Here is a 19,281-nt window from a genome sequence, read left to right as displayed (position 1 = left end):
GACGCAAAATTGTGTGAAATATGGTCCAGCCGTTTTGAAGGTGTTTGATAACAAAGACCGTAATACGCGAATTTTATATGTATGTATATTAGATTAAGATATCATTTAACTAACAAACTATCAAATACTCAATGATCCTAAAAACGAAATTGAATTCCCTTTTATAAAAAAAAATTTAATATTTTGTTACTAAACATTTTCTTTTTAATTAAGAAAAAGCGATTAAAATTAATGAAGTATTCGTTTTAGAGAAAATCTTAAATGAAAATAGCACTGGTTGGCAAAAAAAAAAAAACAAAAAAAACTCTGGAGCAAAAACTTTGTTTGGTGATTTTAATTGACTTAATTCAAAACTGTTTACAGATTTATTCTATCATGTCTAGTTTTTGAGTTACACAAATGACTATTTTCGCTCCAAGGGCCAAAATACTATTTAGTGCCTAAAAAAATCTCCCTTTTTTTAATTTCATTTTTCTTGAAGAAGAAGTACAAATTAGTAGAAAAACTATATTGAGTTATAAAAATTAACATTATTTACTTTTACAAGTTTGAAACCCAAATTTGGATCGAATTGCTTACAAATCACGGTTACGCAGTGGTATTTAAAGTTTTAAAGCTGATTTTTGGTAATAAACTATTAAGAATATTTAATTGAAATTAATTTTTCTGTGATTTAACTTCATAGGAGACTTACGTTGTTCCTAATAGTTTCAAACAGGAATATCAGAAAACTTAACCCTTTCGAACCCAAGCTATGAAAATCAATATTAAAAAATGTTTTTTCGGTATTATCGGGTCAAAAATACCACAACTAAGAAATATGAATAGCAAAAAGTTATTTTCCAAAATAATAAATAGCAAAACTAATGTGTTATTCTCATGTTACATGTAAGTAATATGCACTGCCTATGACCACCAAAAAAAGTCGGAGAACTGAGAAAATAACTTTTTATGAAACTATAATGTATGCTACTTCTTCTAAGCAAAAAAACAAAACACTTTCTGCATTAACATTTTTTATATCTTTTTTTCAAAATTATGACCATATATAAAAAAAATTTTTTTTGCAAAAAAAAAAAAAATGTGAATTTCAGTCCCTTTTTCGATTAAAAAAAAATTAAAGGTATGATATTTGACTAACTTTTTGTAATAATCCAGTAACTAGGCATTATTATCTTTCAATTAAGCCATGGAAACCTAAAAAATTGTTTAATTTAATATTTTTTACGAATTTTTAAAAAAATGTTACTTGAGAGTAACGCTGGGTCCGAAAGGGTTAATTATATGATTTAACAAATAAAACTGAAATTTGCAGTAAAGTAACGCAGTTGTTTAGTTTTGATCACTTTGTGTTTAAACTTTCATAAATATAGAAATATAATTCCAAGCATATCGGTGCAAATGTTATTTTATAATAGATTAAAGTATAACCATTCTATGTCAACTGATATATATTTTTTTGCAAAATTCACTGTCCGTCCAAGGGACAATTTTTTAGGCACTAAATAGTATTTTGGCCCAAAAATTAATTTTGAATTAAGTTCTTTTTGATGTTTAGTCAAAAATATATATTTTTCCGTAATATGTCGCTTTTTATAAGTCCAAATCAGAACACGCAAACTGGAATTAAGTTCAAAAAACCATTCATTACACAAAAAAAAAAAACAATCAAGGTTCTGAGATTTGTATCATAAATTTCCAAATCCAAATTTTCCAATATCTTTGAGAAAAAAAAAAATAATTAAAAAAAAAAAAAATATAAATAGTTTTGGCAAAAAAATTTTTACGGAGATGTATCAAAAATGTGACGTGCCAGTGAAATTTTGACTGCGGACTCGGACTCACCACATAAAAATCCTTTAGAAAAGTTAGGTTTGGTTAAAGCTCTATTATTTTCGTTGCCGACAAGTGTAATTTTTAAACCAGGGAATACTTAGTAACTTCATTTAAAAATTAATAATTTTTTTTCATTTTTATTAAATTTTATAGGAAATTTAATAAAAACAGAGTAAGTTTACATCTCGTAATATTTTCCGACTTTTTTTATCTCCATTTCGATTTCCAAATTCTTAACCAATCAAAGTTCAACAAAAGAATCAGCGAAAAAAAATTGTATAAATTATTTCAGTTTTTTTTTTCTATTAAAAACAAAGTTACTCATACGTCACCGTGACCCATGTTTGCATAAATTAGCAAAATTATTTAAAGATTACTTTCGAAGAACAAAAAAATTTTTTTTTGTAAATTATTAAAAAAAAAAATAATTTTTTTTTTTAATACAATGAGTATTTTCAGGAAATTATTATTTTCAAGACTTTTCAAAACCATAAAAATAATTTTCAATGCTTATGTATTTTTAAGTATTAATATAATTTCTATTTACCCTGTAGTAATTTAATATCAAGTTAAATCAAACCCTGCTTGATTGTGTACAGTCGTTTCGGTCCTGATTTACTGAAACACATTTTATCGGTATACAATTTTGTTTTAGCGCGAAAAATGGTAAAATGATAAAAGTCCTGCAAAATGGTTGTCCTCTACCTTTACACACCTTCGAGCTATCATCCAACTTACTGGCTATGTTTTTTTTTTTCTTTATTTTTCTTAAATATTGCGGGACCACTTTCTATTAAGAGTTCTTAATTTGCTATAGGTGTACCTACTCCTTTCTTATTTGTCTTATGCCTCATCCAACATCGTTGTTGTATTTTTCTTCTTCTTTATCACATTTTCCAACCAACACCTATTTACGTGCGGAAAATTTAATGAGATTGGTGTTGCGGAATAAAAACAAACTCAAAAAGCAAAAAAGGAGATGGTCTTAGGGGTGGGAGGTGAGTATACCGCACATGTCATCACACAGAAACCTAGAGTATTTTCGTCCTCTCTTCGTTCTCATAACAAATTCAATTTGTTTGGCCAGGATATTTAATGTAATTTTATTCAAAGTTGTATTTATTTGTCGCACCTTTGATCGGTGTCGTTGCTGCTACTGCTTCGCGACACGGCAATATATATTTACATACATGCAGAGGTACGCTTCTGATGGTAGCCCGTGAACACAGAAGAGCTAGTCAAGGAGTTGCACTTCTTGCTACACAGCACAAACATGTGTATAATATTGTTTATGGTCCTTCTCTTTTCCTGGAGGATATTTTCTTTTTATAATTTTGTTTTCACTTCATCCTTTGCCATTAACATTTCGTTCAGAGCATCAAATTTTTTTTTTTTTTTTCTTCATTTTATTTTTTTTATAAATTTTGTAATGACATCGGTTTGACGATAAAGTTCGTTGGAGCGAGAGCGAAGGAAATGGTTGAGGTTTGCGAAGAGGAGGAGGAAAATTGAATTTTCATCGAGCCATCCTTTGAATTGGAAAGGACATGTTGAGAGAGAGGTGGATTTTATGCATGTAAATGAAAGCATTCAAATCCTTTTCTTTTTTCTTTCTATGTTTGTGTGTATTTTTTTTTGTGATGCATATACAAGAAAAAAGAAGATACATGCACAGTTTGTTGCGCAAAGTTGTTTTGTTTTTTTTTTTTAGTTCTTTTTTGTTGTTGTTGCTTTTATTTATATTTAATGATAAATTTGTATGAAACGAAAACTTGTTTGAATGGACTTTGTACTTTGCTCAGTTTATTTATATTTATATTTTTTTTCTTTTTCTTATTTTTTTTTTTCAATTTAATTACTTTCTTGACAGAGAAATGTACATAAAGAGAGTAAAAGAGGTCTCGTGGTATAAAAGGATTAAATGAGTTTTTTTTCTTTATTTTCTCTAATTCAGTGGTGAAGGTTGAATGTTATTTAATAGGAAAAAAACAAAATTATGAAAAGGATGTATGGAAAAGAAATAGGTAGATATAGACTGGAAAATGAGTTTAAATGAGTTTCAGATTTTTTTTTTTGTTTATTTTGTTCAACTGGTGTCCTTACCATGACCAAGCTCAAAGCAGATAATATTGACAAGGAGACTTAAATTTAGATTAATTTAAAAGTTTTCCTTTAAATTTTAAAAGATTTGTATTGAATTTTTTTTTAATGCAGCCTTTTTTGCATTCTTTTTAGTGTTTACCTTTTTTTTTAAAAAAATTAAAAAAAAAGGTTGCAAAACACTGCTTGAATCCAAACTGCAGAAAATGCTTAATATAGTAGATAGGAGAGCCAAAATACTTTTTGATGCCTAATTAGGGCATAGACCAGGGTCGATAATTTTTGAAACCAAAAAAAATCATAGTAGAATGAAACTCATTGGAAAAGGAGGTGAATATGATGAAAATTAAAGGAAAAATAAATTACGGGCGAGCCGAGTTCGGGAAGTGGGTGGGTTGAGTTTTTAATGGTAAAAAATGGTATATCTCGATTTCCGGCAAAACTACAAATCCTATAGAAAAAAGTTGTATTGCAAAGTTGTAGGTAGGTAATAAAAAGATCTACAACTTTTGTATCAACAATTTTTTCACATAACCTCAAAATTTATGTGAAAAATTCAAAAAACCGAGTTTTTGGTTTTTTATTTTTATCTTTTTCAAAAACAAAAATTTACCTTATTATGTCCCAAATACACTGTAATTTATTTGATTTAAAATATTAATTTGTTCACCTTATTTTGACTTAATACCAAAAAAACACCCTAATTTTCAATCGAAAATTCACGTGTCAAAATATTACCTTTTTTCAAAAAGTCAGTGAGCATGACGTTCGTTCAAATGTCTATTTTTTGATGGTGTAAAAAAAATTTTACATTAGTATACTATAGAACATGTTCTAGTAAAATTCAAAAAATGAAAAAAGCTTGAATTCGAAAAAAATTTTGTATCATTATTTACAATTTTGGCCTATTTATTCAAATTTACACTTTAATTACTCAAAAAACGTAAGATTAATCAATGTTACATGAAATGTAAAAAAAAACTCGTTTTAAAAAAAAAATAAAACAAAATCTGAAATCAAATTGCCCTCCAAAACAAGTACCTATGCAGTTTTGATTGATGTATTAAGATGCATTTTTAGAAAAAAATTTTGAAAATCGTTAGAGTCGTTTTTAAAAAAACTAATTTTTTATAAATAATTTTTTTTGAAAAAATAAAATTGGTATGCCATTTTGTAGAAATCACTAATCAACATCTAATAACAAAATTTCCAAAAAATTCAACGTCCCGTTTTCAACAATTCGATTTTTCAAAAAAAAAAAAATTCAAAATTTTTTTAAAAATCCAAAAATAATTTTTTTCAAAATTTGATTTTTGGCTTGTATTAAAATTATACAAATGCTTTTGTCCTATGCGGTCCTATGGCAGGTACCGTTAATAATGATTTTCAAAAAAATTTTTTTTTCTTCAAAAGATAGACCTTGTTTAAAAACTAACATTTGAATTTTTTTAACAAAATCGTTGGAGCCGTTTTCGAAAAATTAAACTTTTCCGAAATTTTTATATGACAAGTACCGTTATTTTTGGTTCAAAAAAATTAATTCCAAAAACCCCTCTGGAGAGTCTCCAAAAACTGCTACATAGCAAGTTTAAACTTCCGGGAGCCACTTTTTTGGCATTGTCTATCATCGTAATGTCATGGAAAAATGTTATCTCAACGTTTTTTTTTTGTACGAATGCATAACTTGATATATAGTACCTATATCGCAAGTAAAAACTTACCTAACATGACGTAAACTCTTTTGTATTAATCATCTTTTCAAAAGATTCATTTTTTTTGCCATTATCCTGTAAAAATGTTTTACCATTTTTTAGAAGAATTTTAAAAATCCATTTTCTAATTATTTCTCAATTATTTTCTAATATTTTACTATAACCTTTTCTTTTTTTTCTTATTTTAGAGAGACGTTGTCAAGCTTGAACCAACAATGGATGATGTACGTTCCTGTGTGTCAAAGGGTAAAAGTCAGGTAAGCATGAATACAAAAAAAAAAAAACTTTCCAAAATGACCCCAGATATATACAAAATCCATCTTCCTCATCTGCAACCACAAATCCTCTCTTCCTTTTCAAAAAATAAGATAACACAACAAAAATGAAAAAAAAAAAAGATGAATACATATTCCCTCAACATTTTTTTTATGTGTAACATATGGAGAGAAGGCAGAAGAAGAAAAACCCTTTTTATCTAAACCGCAGTCAATCACAAGAAGTGCTTCTGCTTTGGTTTATTGTTGCAACGCAATGTTTTCAATTTCGTTGTCAATTTCAAATATTTTTCTCCGCATACGTGGTAGATGGATGGTGGTGTCACCATCACTCCCCCAATTCGTCGTCATCCTTGTCCTCGTCCGTGATATGTCGTCCCGACATGAAGAACAAAAAAATATTAAAAAAAAAAAAACATTGAACAAAATGTATCACTTATCCTGGCTGCCATTCATTTTTTTTTTTTTTTTCAAAAGCGATTTCAATTTTCTTCTCACAAATAAAACCATTTGTCTATATCAGGATATTCAGGACAACATAAATAGTATCTCCTAGTATAAAAGGCATCAGTATTGTAGGGAGGCTCTTCCTCTTTCTGTCATATATATGGATGCCTCGTGCTCGTGTATGTCTTCCTTCCATCATCATCATTGAAGGAACATGGCACATACGAGCGAATATCCAACCCCCGCCCACATAGTTTTTCATAGTCTTTGACTCAGTGGCAGCTCAGAGGTAGGGTGCATGTCCTTTAATGCCGCAAGCAATATATAAAAGGCAAAAGAGGAAGAAGATTGTACCTACCAATTTTTCATCATCTCTCTTCTTCGGTTTTCAAAATTGATTCTAAGCCACAGCAAAAGAGATAAATTTATAGTTGGAACTTTGAAAAAAAAAATAAAGCGAACTATATTTACTGACTTTTGTGCAAAAGAAAAGATTTCGCAAAGGAAATAATATTAAAAAGAATGATAAAAAAACGTGGAAGGATTTAGGTGGAGAAGAAGAAGACAGTGCTGTATTTTGTCATAATCTTACATTCAATCAGTACTGATTTGAAAATTTCAAGCAATCTTCCGATATAAAAAAAAAAAAAATGTAGAAATGCCATATTTTCTTAACGACATTTATTATTTATACGAGTTTATACCAGTTGAAACATAATTTAAATTTAAGAAAATCTTTCCATTTATTATTTGGTATATTTTAGTTTATACCAATTATTTTAACGTCAAGTAACCCCAATAGAGTTACTGTTTATTGGATCTCGCGTGACTGGTATAACACAAAATTTTGATTCAAAAGTGCCTTAGCCTCACATATATGAAATAGATATTAAGGATATTTTATTTTTAGAAATTCTCGCATATTTCAGAAGTATAAGAAAAGAACTTGTTAAATGTTTGTATTTTATTAATGATTGGTATAAACTGGTCTAACTTAATTTCTAATTTTATTTTAAAAACAGTAGCAATATTATGTATTTAAATACATACAAAATTTAAATAAGACATTCTAATCCTTTCAATTTCGAAACAAAATGAAAAAACGGACAATTGGAAGACTAACCCTATGATTTTATGCGTGAACGGATTTTTTCAGATTTATACCTGAATTTATAGATTCTCACGTTTTACAGGATAAAAAAAAAAAATTATTTCAAAACAATTCAAAGACAAATCAAGTTAATCCCCAGATTTATCGCTCCAACGTTCAATCTTTGACGCAATTCAACGGGAACCTGTAACTTAAAGATCTAAATAAAAATTTATATTTTGAAATTCTGTTTTAGTCAAAAAATATATCGGTAAGGATATTCAAGGGTTTAAAAACATCTTTATAACATTAAGACAGTTTATACATTTATTTAAATGAACTCACACTGTTTAACTATCTTCTATTAAACAATCTGCAACAGCGCCATCATCATTCTAAAAAAAACAAAAATTTGTTCGAACAAAAATAGTACGCATACGCCACAGCGACCGTCAAAGATTCACGGCTCTTAAGGGATAGATAAAGTTTTTTTTTATTTCAACAATATTAGCGTAGTAGATTACGATGAATATGCTCATATTATGTCGCTGTTTTAAGAATATCATGTTTTAAAAATTCATAGATGGTCTTTTTGGGTACACTGACTTCGATATATCCTAATAGTTTTGAATAAAATGTAATATTGTTTATCCAACTATAAATAGTCAGACAACGAAAAATTTTCGAGTTACAACTTTTCGTTTAGTTGATATTACGATTAACTATTACTTCCAATTCCAGATAGAATAAACACGAGTTTTCTTAAAAGCAGCTGAAACGGATGAATATTAATATTTGAATGGGCGTTTCTTGAGGAAATGTCTCGAAATTTGGTACACTGAAAGAATATATGAGAAAGCTGGCAATTTTTTGTTTATTAACCCTCTGTAGGCACACCTCTTTTTTGTGACGTGATAGGCATACGGGTGCGAATTTGGTTTATGCTTTTTCATGTCGCTAGAACTTTTTTCGGTCACAATATTTTATGGAGAATCAAGCATGAAATTGATGTAGAATATTCCGAGGAATTCGAATATTGTATTTACAATTCCGAAAAAAAATATTTTCACCTATCACCTAGGATTTCCGCTTAAAATAAATAGAATCCGCTTAAATTCTGTTAAATTTAAAGTGAAGTTCATTTAATTTCCGTGTAAATTTTCATTTTAAATGAACGACTAAAGCACAAAAAAAAAAACATGAAGAAATCCGCTTAGCAACAATTTTGACAACTTTCATTTTTATTGTCTTGAAAATTGACTGTTTTTGCGTTTAACTGTTGCCAACGATGTTTTAAACATAAAATAAAAACATGAAATACCAAAAAAATACAATGTCCAACGAAACTGAATAACGGATAATGAATAAAACAATATTACCATGATGGAGATGTTCAAAAAAGTTTTCTTCATGCCGTCCGTCAGTCGGTTCGGATGTTCGTCGGTTTCTTTTGTTCGTCCATCTGTACAATATCTGTACAACGAGCTAAGCAGTAAAAAAGGTATACAAAAGATTTTTGACGGCAAAAGGCATAAATGGCCCCACTGTGCTCCGTTCTCTTGTCAGCCTTTTTGTAATTTAATTTAAGAATAAAATTTTAAGGTTCAAGGTAGAAGTAACGTCTCTCAAAAAAAAATTTGAGAGGAAATTAACTCGTGTAGAGATAAGCCCTCTGGGTAGCTCAAAAGTCCTAGTCGAATTTCGCCGGCTAAAATCGAATTGTGAAAAGTTTGCATAACTTGACTCACGACTTGGGTAAATAACTGAGAGGGCAGACTTTAAAAAAATTTTCCAAGCCAAGAAGCTCTCGTCTCGTATTAAATCAGTCAGCTTATTGTAATACCCTTTCAAATTGGAGCCTTAACCAATTTATCACTTATCATTCTACTAAATCCACTACTGAATTACAGAAAAATGACGAATTGAAATTCCCTATTTTATTTTTCTCCTCATACTTTTCGAAGAAGTATTGCAATAATGCACATCCTGATCAATCATATTCGTTGCGTAGTTATCTCCTTATGAACCTCCTAAACCTAAACTCCTCCAAGTTAAAATCGACGACGGTTATATATCCTTTAGCGAATACTTATTTCGATTCCGTGGATGACTTACTTATTTTATTTTATTCCATTTCAGTCTTTATTTTTGTATTCCTTCAAAACCACACAAGTATACTATATTTATACTCGTTTTCTATTTCATTTCAGGTCTTCGATTGCAAGAACCACATTCGTGTCATTCAATCAATGGCGAACGGCAACAGGCTGTACATTTGTGGCACGAATGCTCACAATCCCAAGGATTATGTCATATATGTAAGTATTTTTTTTTTTTTTTTTTTTAAATTGAGTAAGAGAAAAAAAAAAACGAGGTAGAAAGAAAAAAATAGAATAAAACACATCACAATCTAGTAGTGGTGCAATATGTCATCCTTGATGATGACGACCTTTATTTTGATGGATAGAAGCTCTCCACGAAAGCCCCCTTTACTTCGTTTCTATTCTAACATTCAGTCAGCACAAAGCTAGGATATTCTCTTCTATTTATTTTTTTTGTTCAATTTTTCTAGCTTTAGCTTGGTGGATATATCCTTGCACCACATAAATACAAAAAACCTAGATTTTTTTTTTTCTATTTGTATTTCTAAAAGTGAACCAAAAAATGAAACCAACAACAACAACAAACCAAGAAGAACTGAGTGACTTAACCAAATGTAGATATAGAAAGACTACTGCACAGCTTCAAGGATATACCTCGATGGCTTTGTATATGTGGAATTGGAACAATGCGGAGGAAATCTCGTTAGTGCGGAAGGATATAGAGAATGTTGTCGTTTTTTTTTTTTTTTTGTTATCTCTCTTTTACTCAATCTCTCGCTCTTTAGAATTTGTTCTATCTTTGCGACTTGGCAAAGAAGGATCATCGCGTTATAATAGAAATGGAAATAGATTGCGTGTGCTTTTTTTTTTTTGTGTTTACTTAAGGTGATGTGCGTATTCTATCTTGGATGGTTGTGAAGTTTCCATCATTTTGAAAACGTGTGAAATAGTCAGATCACGTGCTCAAGGGAGTACTTGCTTTTGAGTGATGTGAAAATGTGCGTATATAGAAGTACTTATGTTTAAGAGCTACAATATCTACATGTTCTACTTTTTTTTTGTTTATTTTGAATTGACTCAAGGGTATAGTAGTCGACTTAATAGGTTTAGTGATTTATTTTAATATATTCAAAGCTTTACTTACATTCTGAAGATGTTAAAAGATTCAACACCAGAATATATAGAATACAATAAACATGCTAGGTCAAATTGAGAACTAAAACTTTAAATAAGTAAACTGTTAACAACTTTACAGATTCGAAAAGAAAGTATCTATAAACACTTTCGTTGTACTAATATTTGTGTACCAATAGTCTTTTTCTATTAAATAGAATTCAGCTCCGGAGTAATAGTAGAAAAAAATCATTCAACAGTTTTTATTGCTAATATTCAGTACCTATGCTACTTAATCCATTGATGATTTTTTGATAAAACGGCAACACTGGTCGTTTTTTTTTTTTTTTAATGAACTTAAAAACCAAGACTAACTTTCAAATGGTTTAAAAACACTTTTTATTGAAAATTCATGCAGTAAAAACAAATTACCTACAATCCTGAAATTATTTACTTTATTTTATCAGAATCTTAGTTAATTTTAAACATTTTTTTATACAAAATTATTCTGATAGAAAATTTAATTCTCTTAAAAATTGTTTTCGCATTGCAAATAATATTTTTATGGAAATGAAAAAAATTTACAATAACATTTAATAAATGAAGAAAATGTTTAGTGTTTATTGAAATTTTTTATAATATGAAAGTTTTACGTTTATATTTTAATACCTGCCGAGTAAAATCTGTAATTGGTATCAAAACGCCAATTATTCGTGTAAAACGTCTAAGAACTTAAGTATAAACGTTTAATTTGTCATCAAAACCAAAAATAAAATGAATTATTAGCTTTTTGGGACCAATTACAGATTTTACTGTCTCTTCGAAAAAAAACATCCTTTCATCTAAATTTTTTGTATGAAAACTCTTTATTCTTGCTTTCTATTCCAAATTCAATGTTTTCACTAAATTTCATTAGGGTGACCCATCATTTTTGTTTTCACTCAAAAAAACACCCTTTTAACCATTATATTTTTATATACACTTGTTTCTTATCACAAAAGTAATATAATTCCTGAATTTCAATATGGTACCACTAGTATTACTCTAGTATTGCACACTTTTCCAAATATACCCATATTTTCTGTACACATAAAAAAAAAACACCCTTTCACATGAAAAAAATGTATAGTTTTACTTTATTCGTAATTCCCATGGGAGAGACAACATTTTTAATAAATTTCGTAAGGGTAACTTTTATACCGTTGATTACATCGGACTTATAGCGGATTTCCCTTTTTTCCCAAAAACGCTAATAAAAAAACACCCTTTCACCTAAAATATTTTTATAGACTACTTACATTCTTGGTTTCTGTTATAAATCAAACTTTTGTACCAATTTTCATTGGTGTAACAATTGTTTTCCAGTTTTTGTGGTAAATTCCGAATTTCATCATATCTTTTAAAAAAAACACCCTTTAACTCAAGAAATATTTGTACACTTTATGGATTCTTAATTCTTATACCAAACTTTTTCACCAAGTTTTAAAAATTAAGTTATGATACCTTTCTCACACCCAAATCAACCCACCAAAAAAACACCCTTTCACCAAAAATATTTTTAAAAACTTTATGAATCCTTTGTCCCTGCTTTATCTAAAATCTTCAACCGGAATTTCGTCAGTGTTGCATGTTTTTCACATAGGTTTCTGTTATATTTTACCTGTTGAAGTAAAAAAAACAAGCACCCTTGTTTTTAATGGGCAATAACTTTTCTTAGAGCAATCGTATTGACTTTATTTTTATTACATTAGATTCAGCATCAAAAAAATCCCTTGAAAACATGTGTCATATGATGATATTCGACAAACAATTTTTTTCAGTATATTTTTGACCTTCACCCCCTCCCTCTTGTCCACGAAAAAACACCCTTCCATCCATTTTTTTTTTACAGACTTTTTTTGTCCTTGGTTCTTATCATAAAAGCAAACTTTTTGCCAAGTTTTATGAGTGTAACACTTTTTTTTATTTCTTGATTTTATGTACTATTTTACCTGTACTATTTAATGTCAACCTAAAACAATAAAAAAAAAATTATAATTTATTTACATTATTATGCCTTTAAAAAAGAAATAAAAATCAACACATGAAAACCAAGTTTCAAGAACATAAAAAAAAATAAACTATCATTATTTTTTTTTTTTTTTCAAAATCTTTTTTTTTTTATCTTAACATTTAATTTTAACAATTTCGAAAACAATAATTTAAATGAATATTTTTATACAAATACATATGTTAAGGTAAACGTAATATTAAAGGCTGCTAAGTTTTTTTTTTTTTTTTTTTGAAAAGTCAATTTTTTTTAAATGTTATTTTTTTTTTTTTGGTTTTGAAATTTCGTTTTTAAGTGTTAATTGCCTATAATAAATTTGTATTTGGCATATCAACTTTTTTTTCACTAGTTTAACTAATTTAGCAAAACTTATCAAATTAGAACGTATCTTTTTTTTTTTTTTAAGTGTAAACACTGGGTAAATCTATTTTTACCATAGATCAAATACGTTCGACGAATTCATGCTCAAATTTCTACTTAATGGGATCAAATTATTGCTTTAACCACCCGAAAGGTTAGTGGACAAACAAATTTCATCCCACTTGCTTTTAAATAAAGGCCTTTTGCAGCTGCAAAAAATCACAAACCTGACGAATAAATTGCCAAAGTTGAAAATCTCCTTTATATGAATTTGATAAAACTTTGCAAGAAGTCTCAAGTCTCAACTTTTTAAACGTTTAATAATATCAAAAAAATTTTTTTTTAGATTAAGAGATATTGAAAATAGCATTTTAGGCATTTTTGAAAAAAAATCTATCTTAAAAAAATATTAATTTGAATTCGTAAGTTTTGACTTTTAAACCAGCTAATGTTAGGAAAATATTCAGAGAACTTTAAATTGATTTATTTAAAAAACGATTAAGGTGAGGTGATTGTTAGTATGGCAGAGTTTAATATTTTATTTTTTTTTTAATTTACCTACTTCTTCTTAATTTACCTTCTTCTCATTAAAGCCTTTTTTGTTCATAAGTTTAAAAATCTTAGAGGAAAAACCCCCCAAGGAAATAAATCAATACCTGCAAGTAGAACAAAAACATTGTGTAAAGTTGTCATTTGACTCAATACAAAAAAAATCATTAAATTTTATCTCAATCGAATTGAAATTCACCTCAATGCAACTATACGTTGTCATCGTATACTTTCCCTAAATCTCGCACGACTTCAAAATTCCATTGAATTCTTTCATTATTTTCTGTTCTATATATATTTTTTTTTTATTTTATTTTAAAGTTCTATCGTCTTTTGTCATCATTGCCTCACTAAAACCCATTAATCCGCCATTAAAGTGAAATTATCGTGATTTTCCGCACTCAAAAAACTTTTGTTGCCAACTCATTTGCGACCTTCGAGAAACAAAAAACCCAATCCCCAGCCAGTCAGCCTGGCGCAGCGCACTGCTACAACAAAAATCCTACATTAAGGACGAAGAAGTGTAAAACTTTTTGCACGACAACCGCATGTATCCTTTTGCTTCCTTTAAACTAAAAAAAAAAAAAAAAAAGAAAGAGACAGAGGGAGGAAGAAGCATCACAATTATCGAAGTTCTTCTTCTTTTTAAATTTTTATTTTTTTTCTTTTGTTTGATGGTATTTTAAAATTTAGAACAAAATCCCAACGCGTTAAAGATTATCTTATACAAAACTCGACGCCACGCGTTCCAAAGCACAAACTTTTCGAATGAGTTTGATGCTTTAAACTTTAAAAAAAACTTCTTTTGCAACACTTTCTTGAGAAACGCGACAGAGCTAGCACCGTTTTCGCTTACGCAAGAGCTTCGCTACGTTTAAATCCTTACACACCAGTCAAGGATGAGTAAACAGGGGGAAAGGATTATTTGTTAGACGTGCAATGGATAATATTTGTTACGATACGATAAAACGAATCACCCTGTATGAATGGGGAAATCATGGATTCACCTTCTTCAGAAGTGCACACGTATAAGCGGCGCGTAGGAGTTTCACACAAAGTTGTTTATCCTTGTTTTTTTTTTTCTACTTCTTGTTCATGTCCTTGTATGAAACTTTATCTTATTTTATACATTTTTTTTTCTTCCTTATTCATGCAGTCGAATCTAACCCATTTACCAAGATCGGAATACGTGCCAGGAATCGGATTGGGTATCGCCAAGTGTCCATACGATCCACTTGATAATTCAACAGCGATTTACGTCGAGAACGGAAATCCAGGGGGTCTACCTGGTTTGGTATGTATATTACAAGAGTATAAGATAAATGTCCTTTTCAACGAAGAATTTTTTTTTTGCTTTAATGAAAAAAAGAAAATAAAAATGAAAAACTTGTTTAAGAGGAGAGGAAAAGCTAGAATGCAACAGAAACGATGAAATGCAATTGATAGGACTGATTTAGGGTGACCAGAGTTGTTGAAATATAAATACGAAATTATTTTAATTGAACATTTCCTCAAAAGAAAAAAAAAAATTTACGTTCTTACGGCAAAAACTACTCTAAACAAAAAATTGTACTAGAATCTTCTTTTTTAGTCAATTTCTGTTTGCAGTAAAAAAAAATACACAAATGGTCACCCTATTTTCATAATAAAACTGTTAACTCTAGTGCAACACTTGAGGAAATAAGCTTTGCGTTTATATTTTTCTTTTTTTTTTTTTGTAAAGAAGGACATCATTCATTCTGAAGGATGTTATTCTTTCCAAAGATTTATCTTTTATCTTTGGATGAGGAAATGAAAGTAAAAGAAAAATTGAAACAAATCTAAAACGAAAGGACAAATCTTTTTGAAATACAATTTAATATAGTTTTTTTTTTTTTTTAATTCGAATTAGTTTATCGTTCTTTCAGTTGATAAAGACTTTTTCTCTCTCTTTCAACTCCTGGTTGAGTTGAGATTTAATGTTTATTATTATTATTTTTTTTTATTTGAATTTATTTTTATTTACTTCTGTATTTTTATTCAACAGTACTCAGGAACAAATGCAGAATTTACCAAAGCAGATACTGTAATCTTCCGGACAGATTTATATAATGTTACAGCTAAACGAAAGGAATTTGGTTTCAAAAGGACATTGAAATATGATTCTAAGTGGTTGGACAGTAAGTATTATAAAATTGTTTATTTTGTTTGTTAGTTAATTTGTAGTTTTTGTTTTGTTTTTGTTTTTCATTCGTCTGTGATAAAAATGTGTTTATTGTGTTTTGACTCAAATCAAATTATGTATATATGATAAATTCTTTCCTCTGTTCTTATAATACAAAGTAGAGAACATAAATTTAACTCGCGATAGAGTACCTTGATAGATATGAAAAGTTAGACTCAAAATACAAATACAATTATTTAATAAAGTCTTATTTTATTTTTCGAATATTAATAAAAATAAAAGATAATAATAAATTAAAACAAAACTTAAATAACTAAAAATTAATGCTGTTTCAGTTCAACTAAAGGGATCAGCTAGTATATTTCCTGAAGTGACGTAAAAGACCAAAAAACATTTTAACTGCTTAATTCTTTAATATTAATTTATTAAAATTTTTGTTTATGGTCATTTACCATTACTTTTGTCCAACTATTAACTTTTTCGAAGAAGAAATATTTCGTGATAAGTGAAATACATTTTTAAATAGTGGCCATTTTTGCGTTATTCAAAATTTCAAAAAACTATTTTTTCAAAAATGAAACCATTTTCAGTCAAAAAAAAATGTTGAAGGTCTTCTTCTTTTTTTAATTTGATTTGATAGGTAGGTACATACGTCATATGTTATATAAAAAAAAGGCCTATCGGAGATATTGATAAAATTTTAATATCAATTTTCAATACTGTTCTTGGTCTACAAATTTTTCATTACCATTTTTTTTTTAACTTTACGTGGTCAAAAATGGTAAAATTTGACATTTTTTGTGACCAAGTTAAAACAGCTAATTTTTCACATTTTTTTTAAGCTATAAAACTAAGAAAAGGACAAATCTTAGACTTTTTAAGTCAACAATGAAATTTCTCAAAATTAAAACAAAAATAATTCTTCGAACATTTCATTCTAGAAAATCTCTTTATCAAGAAATCTAATTTGTTTAAAACAAAAAAACAAAAATTGCTTAGTAAAAAAAAAAAAAATGAAAAAGAAAATTGAAAAAAACTGAAAATTTCAAAGCCAAAAACTTTGTTTTCATTGTATTTTTAAATAAAGCTGTTTAAAAGACTTTTTTTTAGAAAAAATAATTTTTAAAATCAAAATTTTGAAAGAAAAGTGAAAAAAAAAATTTCAAACTAATTTTTTTTTTATTTTCTGTTAATTACATATCTACTAATTTAGTTTTCAAAATTCAATGCTCTTATTTGTTTTTAAACAAAAAACAGAAGACTTGATTCAAAAATGTCTTGGCGTTTTCGATAAATATTAAAAAAAAAAAAAACCTAATATTTTTAAGAAAGCCCTATATTTTTTTATTTTGAAAAATAATTTTTCAAGTCCTTTAAAGATCTTTAATTAAAAACAAGATACAAGAACAAGGTTTTGGATTAACAAAAAGGTACAGCACGTTGTTTTTGGTGTAACCATTGATTTCAAGTAATTTTTTTTTCCGAATTAAGTTAATTTTTTGATATTTTACCCGTCCCATACAATTTTTTTCTTGTTCGACCTAACCTACACGCTCTAGCTTTTTGGTACATTCCTTCTGAATCATCTCGTATATTGAAATGGTTTTTAACCCCAAAAAAAACAAAGTTTTATAGCTATAACTTCGATTTTTCATAACTTTGATTTTTTCATAATTTTGATGCTCATAACTCTATCGCGCAAACCTCTGGTATTCATAACTTCGTCGGTTTCCCCAAAAAAAATTATTTCTAAAAAATTGATAGGTATGCAATTTAAAACGAAATACCTTTAAATCGGCACGTTAAAAGCAAATATAAAAAGCATTCATTAGGCCTTTGTGTTAAAATTGACTTTTCAAAGAAAAAATACATACCTAACTTAAATTTCAAAAAAAATTTAATTTTTTGTCTGTGAAAACATGATCGTCAAAATTAGTCGCTCACGATGAAGTTAGAAATCGTTAATAACGACCGAAACAATTTTTTCCTGTAGGACTTTGATTGCTACAGTAGGTACATACACGTATATTTTTTTTTATCAAAAAAGAGCTATTTTTAAGGAAACAAAAGTTTCCATTTTGCTTAAATAGAAAACGCAGTTATTTTAAGTTCTATAGAAAAAAAAATCAATTTTCTACACCGAAAAAAAAAAAACCAATATCAATTTAACATTTTTTAAACATCAGCAAAAAATTTAAAGGAAAAATTTTTTTTCGGTGTATAATACATGTATCGTTAATAAAAATAAAAGAAAACAAAAAACAGACTACTTTAAGATTGAAAACTGTGTAGGATTATTAATTTGTTATTTATTTTTTTCTTTTTCGATGCTCGTAATGTAAAAACAACAGATACTATTTAATTAAATCCCCGAAATCCTTCAATAATAATCCCTTCAAACATCTTATTTATCTTCTCCTTCTTCTTTTCTAAAATTGAAAAACACTTAAAATCACTACAATTTCTGTCACATTCAAACAAACTTACAAACTTATGAATAGTAATAATTCATTTAATTTTGCAAAAAAAAAAAAATAAATTAATTTTCCGCCTCAAAGTGTTTTATATAGGCATAACACTGATTTGCATAATTAATATTACCTCCTCTCTTGTCTTTGGAGAGAAATCGCAGAAAATTACATCCACTTTGTTGTTGTTTTCTTTTTATTTCTTTTTTTCTTAAAAAAAAAATATATTTCTACATCGTACAGAATACTAATCTGACTAATTTTGAATTTGTATTCCATTTTGTATTGTTTTGTAAGATTTTAATAATAATTTTCCAGGATTACCACCACCATTTCTATATATATACTATACCACCCTATCGCTTACACTTTTTACTACCACCCTAAACCATGCCACAACGTCTCTCCTTAAACTTGATTTGCCTCATTGTTCACGCTAAGTGGGTAATCATAAAATTTAATGAAATGCGGCGACATCTGCCACCATGAATACATTTGTTGCGGGCGCTTAATAAAATTGTCCTTATGACCTTACGGTCGACAGTCAGAGTGCATAGGTATTTGTCTATCGTTGTGATCTTTGAACGTCTATTTACCGCTTGAAAGCGCGTATTACAGTAGAACATTTTTTGCCTTTTTGTTGTAAAGCTATCCCGTCCACATCCACACCTCCAGAAAAGGAATTCAAGTCAAGACGCGCCGTAGACACGGTTCGAATTAATTAAATGAAAAACTCGTCCTTTCTTTCAAAATGAATGAAATGAAAAAAATAAAAAAAAAAAAAAAATGGGATGAAACATCTGTTGAAACAATCGTGCCAAATCGAACGGATAAGAAATAACTAATTAGCTGGGAATCTCTTTTTCTTCTTAATTCACTCATAGAGAGAAAGCTCTCTAAGAATTTTCTTAGAAATATTGAAGAAAAAGAACAATGATACAGGAAAAGGATATCGCTTTCTCCTTCCCTGCTCCCGATCATCTTTAAGTACCTACATAGTAAAAGATAATTGATT

General features: G+C 28.3%; 1 protein-coding gene across 2 annotated transcripts in view; it reads left to right on the top strand.

Annotated features, from left to right (window-relative positions):
• The window catches only part of LOC129907274 (semaphorin-2A), a 293,539-nt gene that overhangs the window by 249,924 nt on the left and 24,334 nt on the right, over window positions 1-19,281 (top strand). For both annotated transcript variants that reach the window (XM_055983391.1, XM_055983393.1), the window contains 4 exons: window positions 5,837-5,905; window positions 9,671-9,778; window positions 14,791-14,928; window positions 15,661-15,793. In XM_055983391.1, coding sequence (XP_055839366.1) covers window positions 5,837-5,905; window positions 9,671-9,778; window positions 14,791-14,928; window positions 15,661-15,793 — 448 coding nt within the window. The remainder of the gene's footprint in view (window positions 1-5,836; window positions 5,906-9,670; window positions 9,779-14,790; window positions 14,929-15,660; window positions 15,794-19,281) is intronic.

Source organism: Episyrphus balteatus, chromosome 1 (genome assembly GCF_945859705.1).
Source record: "Episyrphus balteatus chromosome 1, idEpiBalt1.1, whole genome shotgun sequence".
NCBI classification, from domain to species: domain Eukaryota; kingdom Metazoa; phylum Arthropoda; class Insecta; order Diptera; family Syrphidae; genus Episyrphus; species Episyrphus balteatus.
Note: the sequence above shows the minus strand (reverse complement) of the source record. Positions and strands in the feature narration are given on the sequence as shown.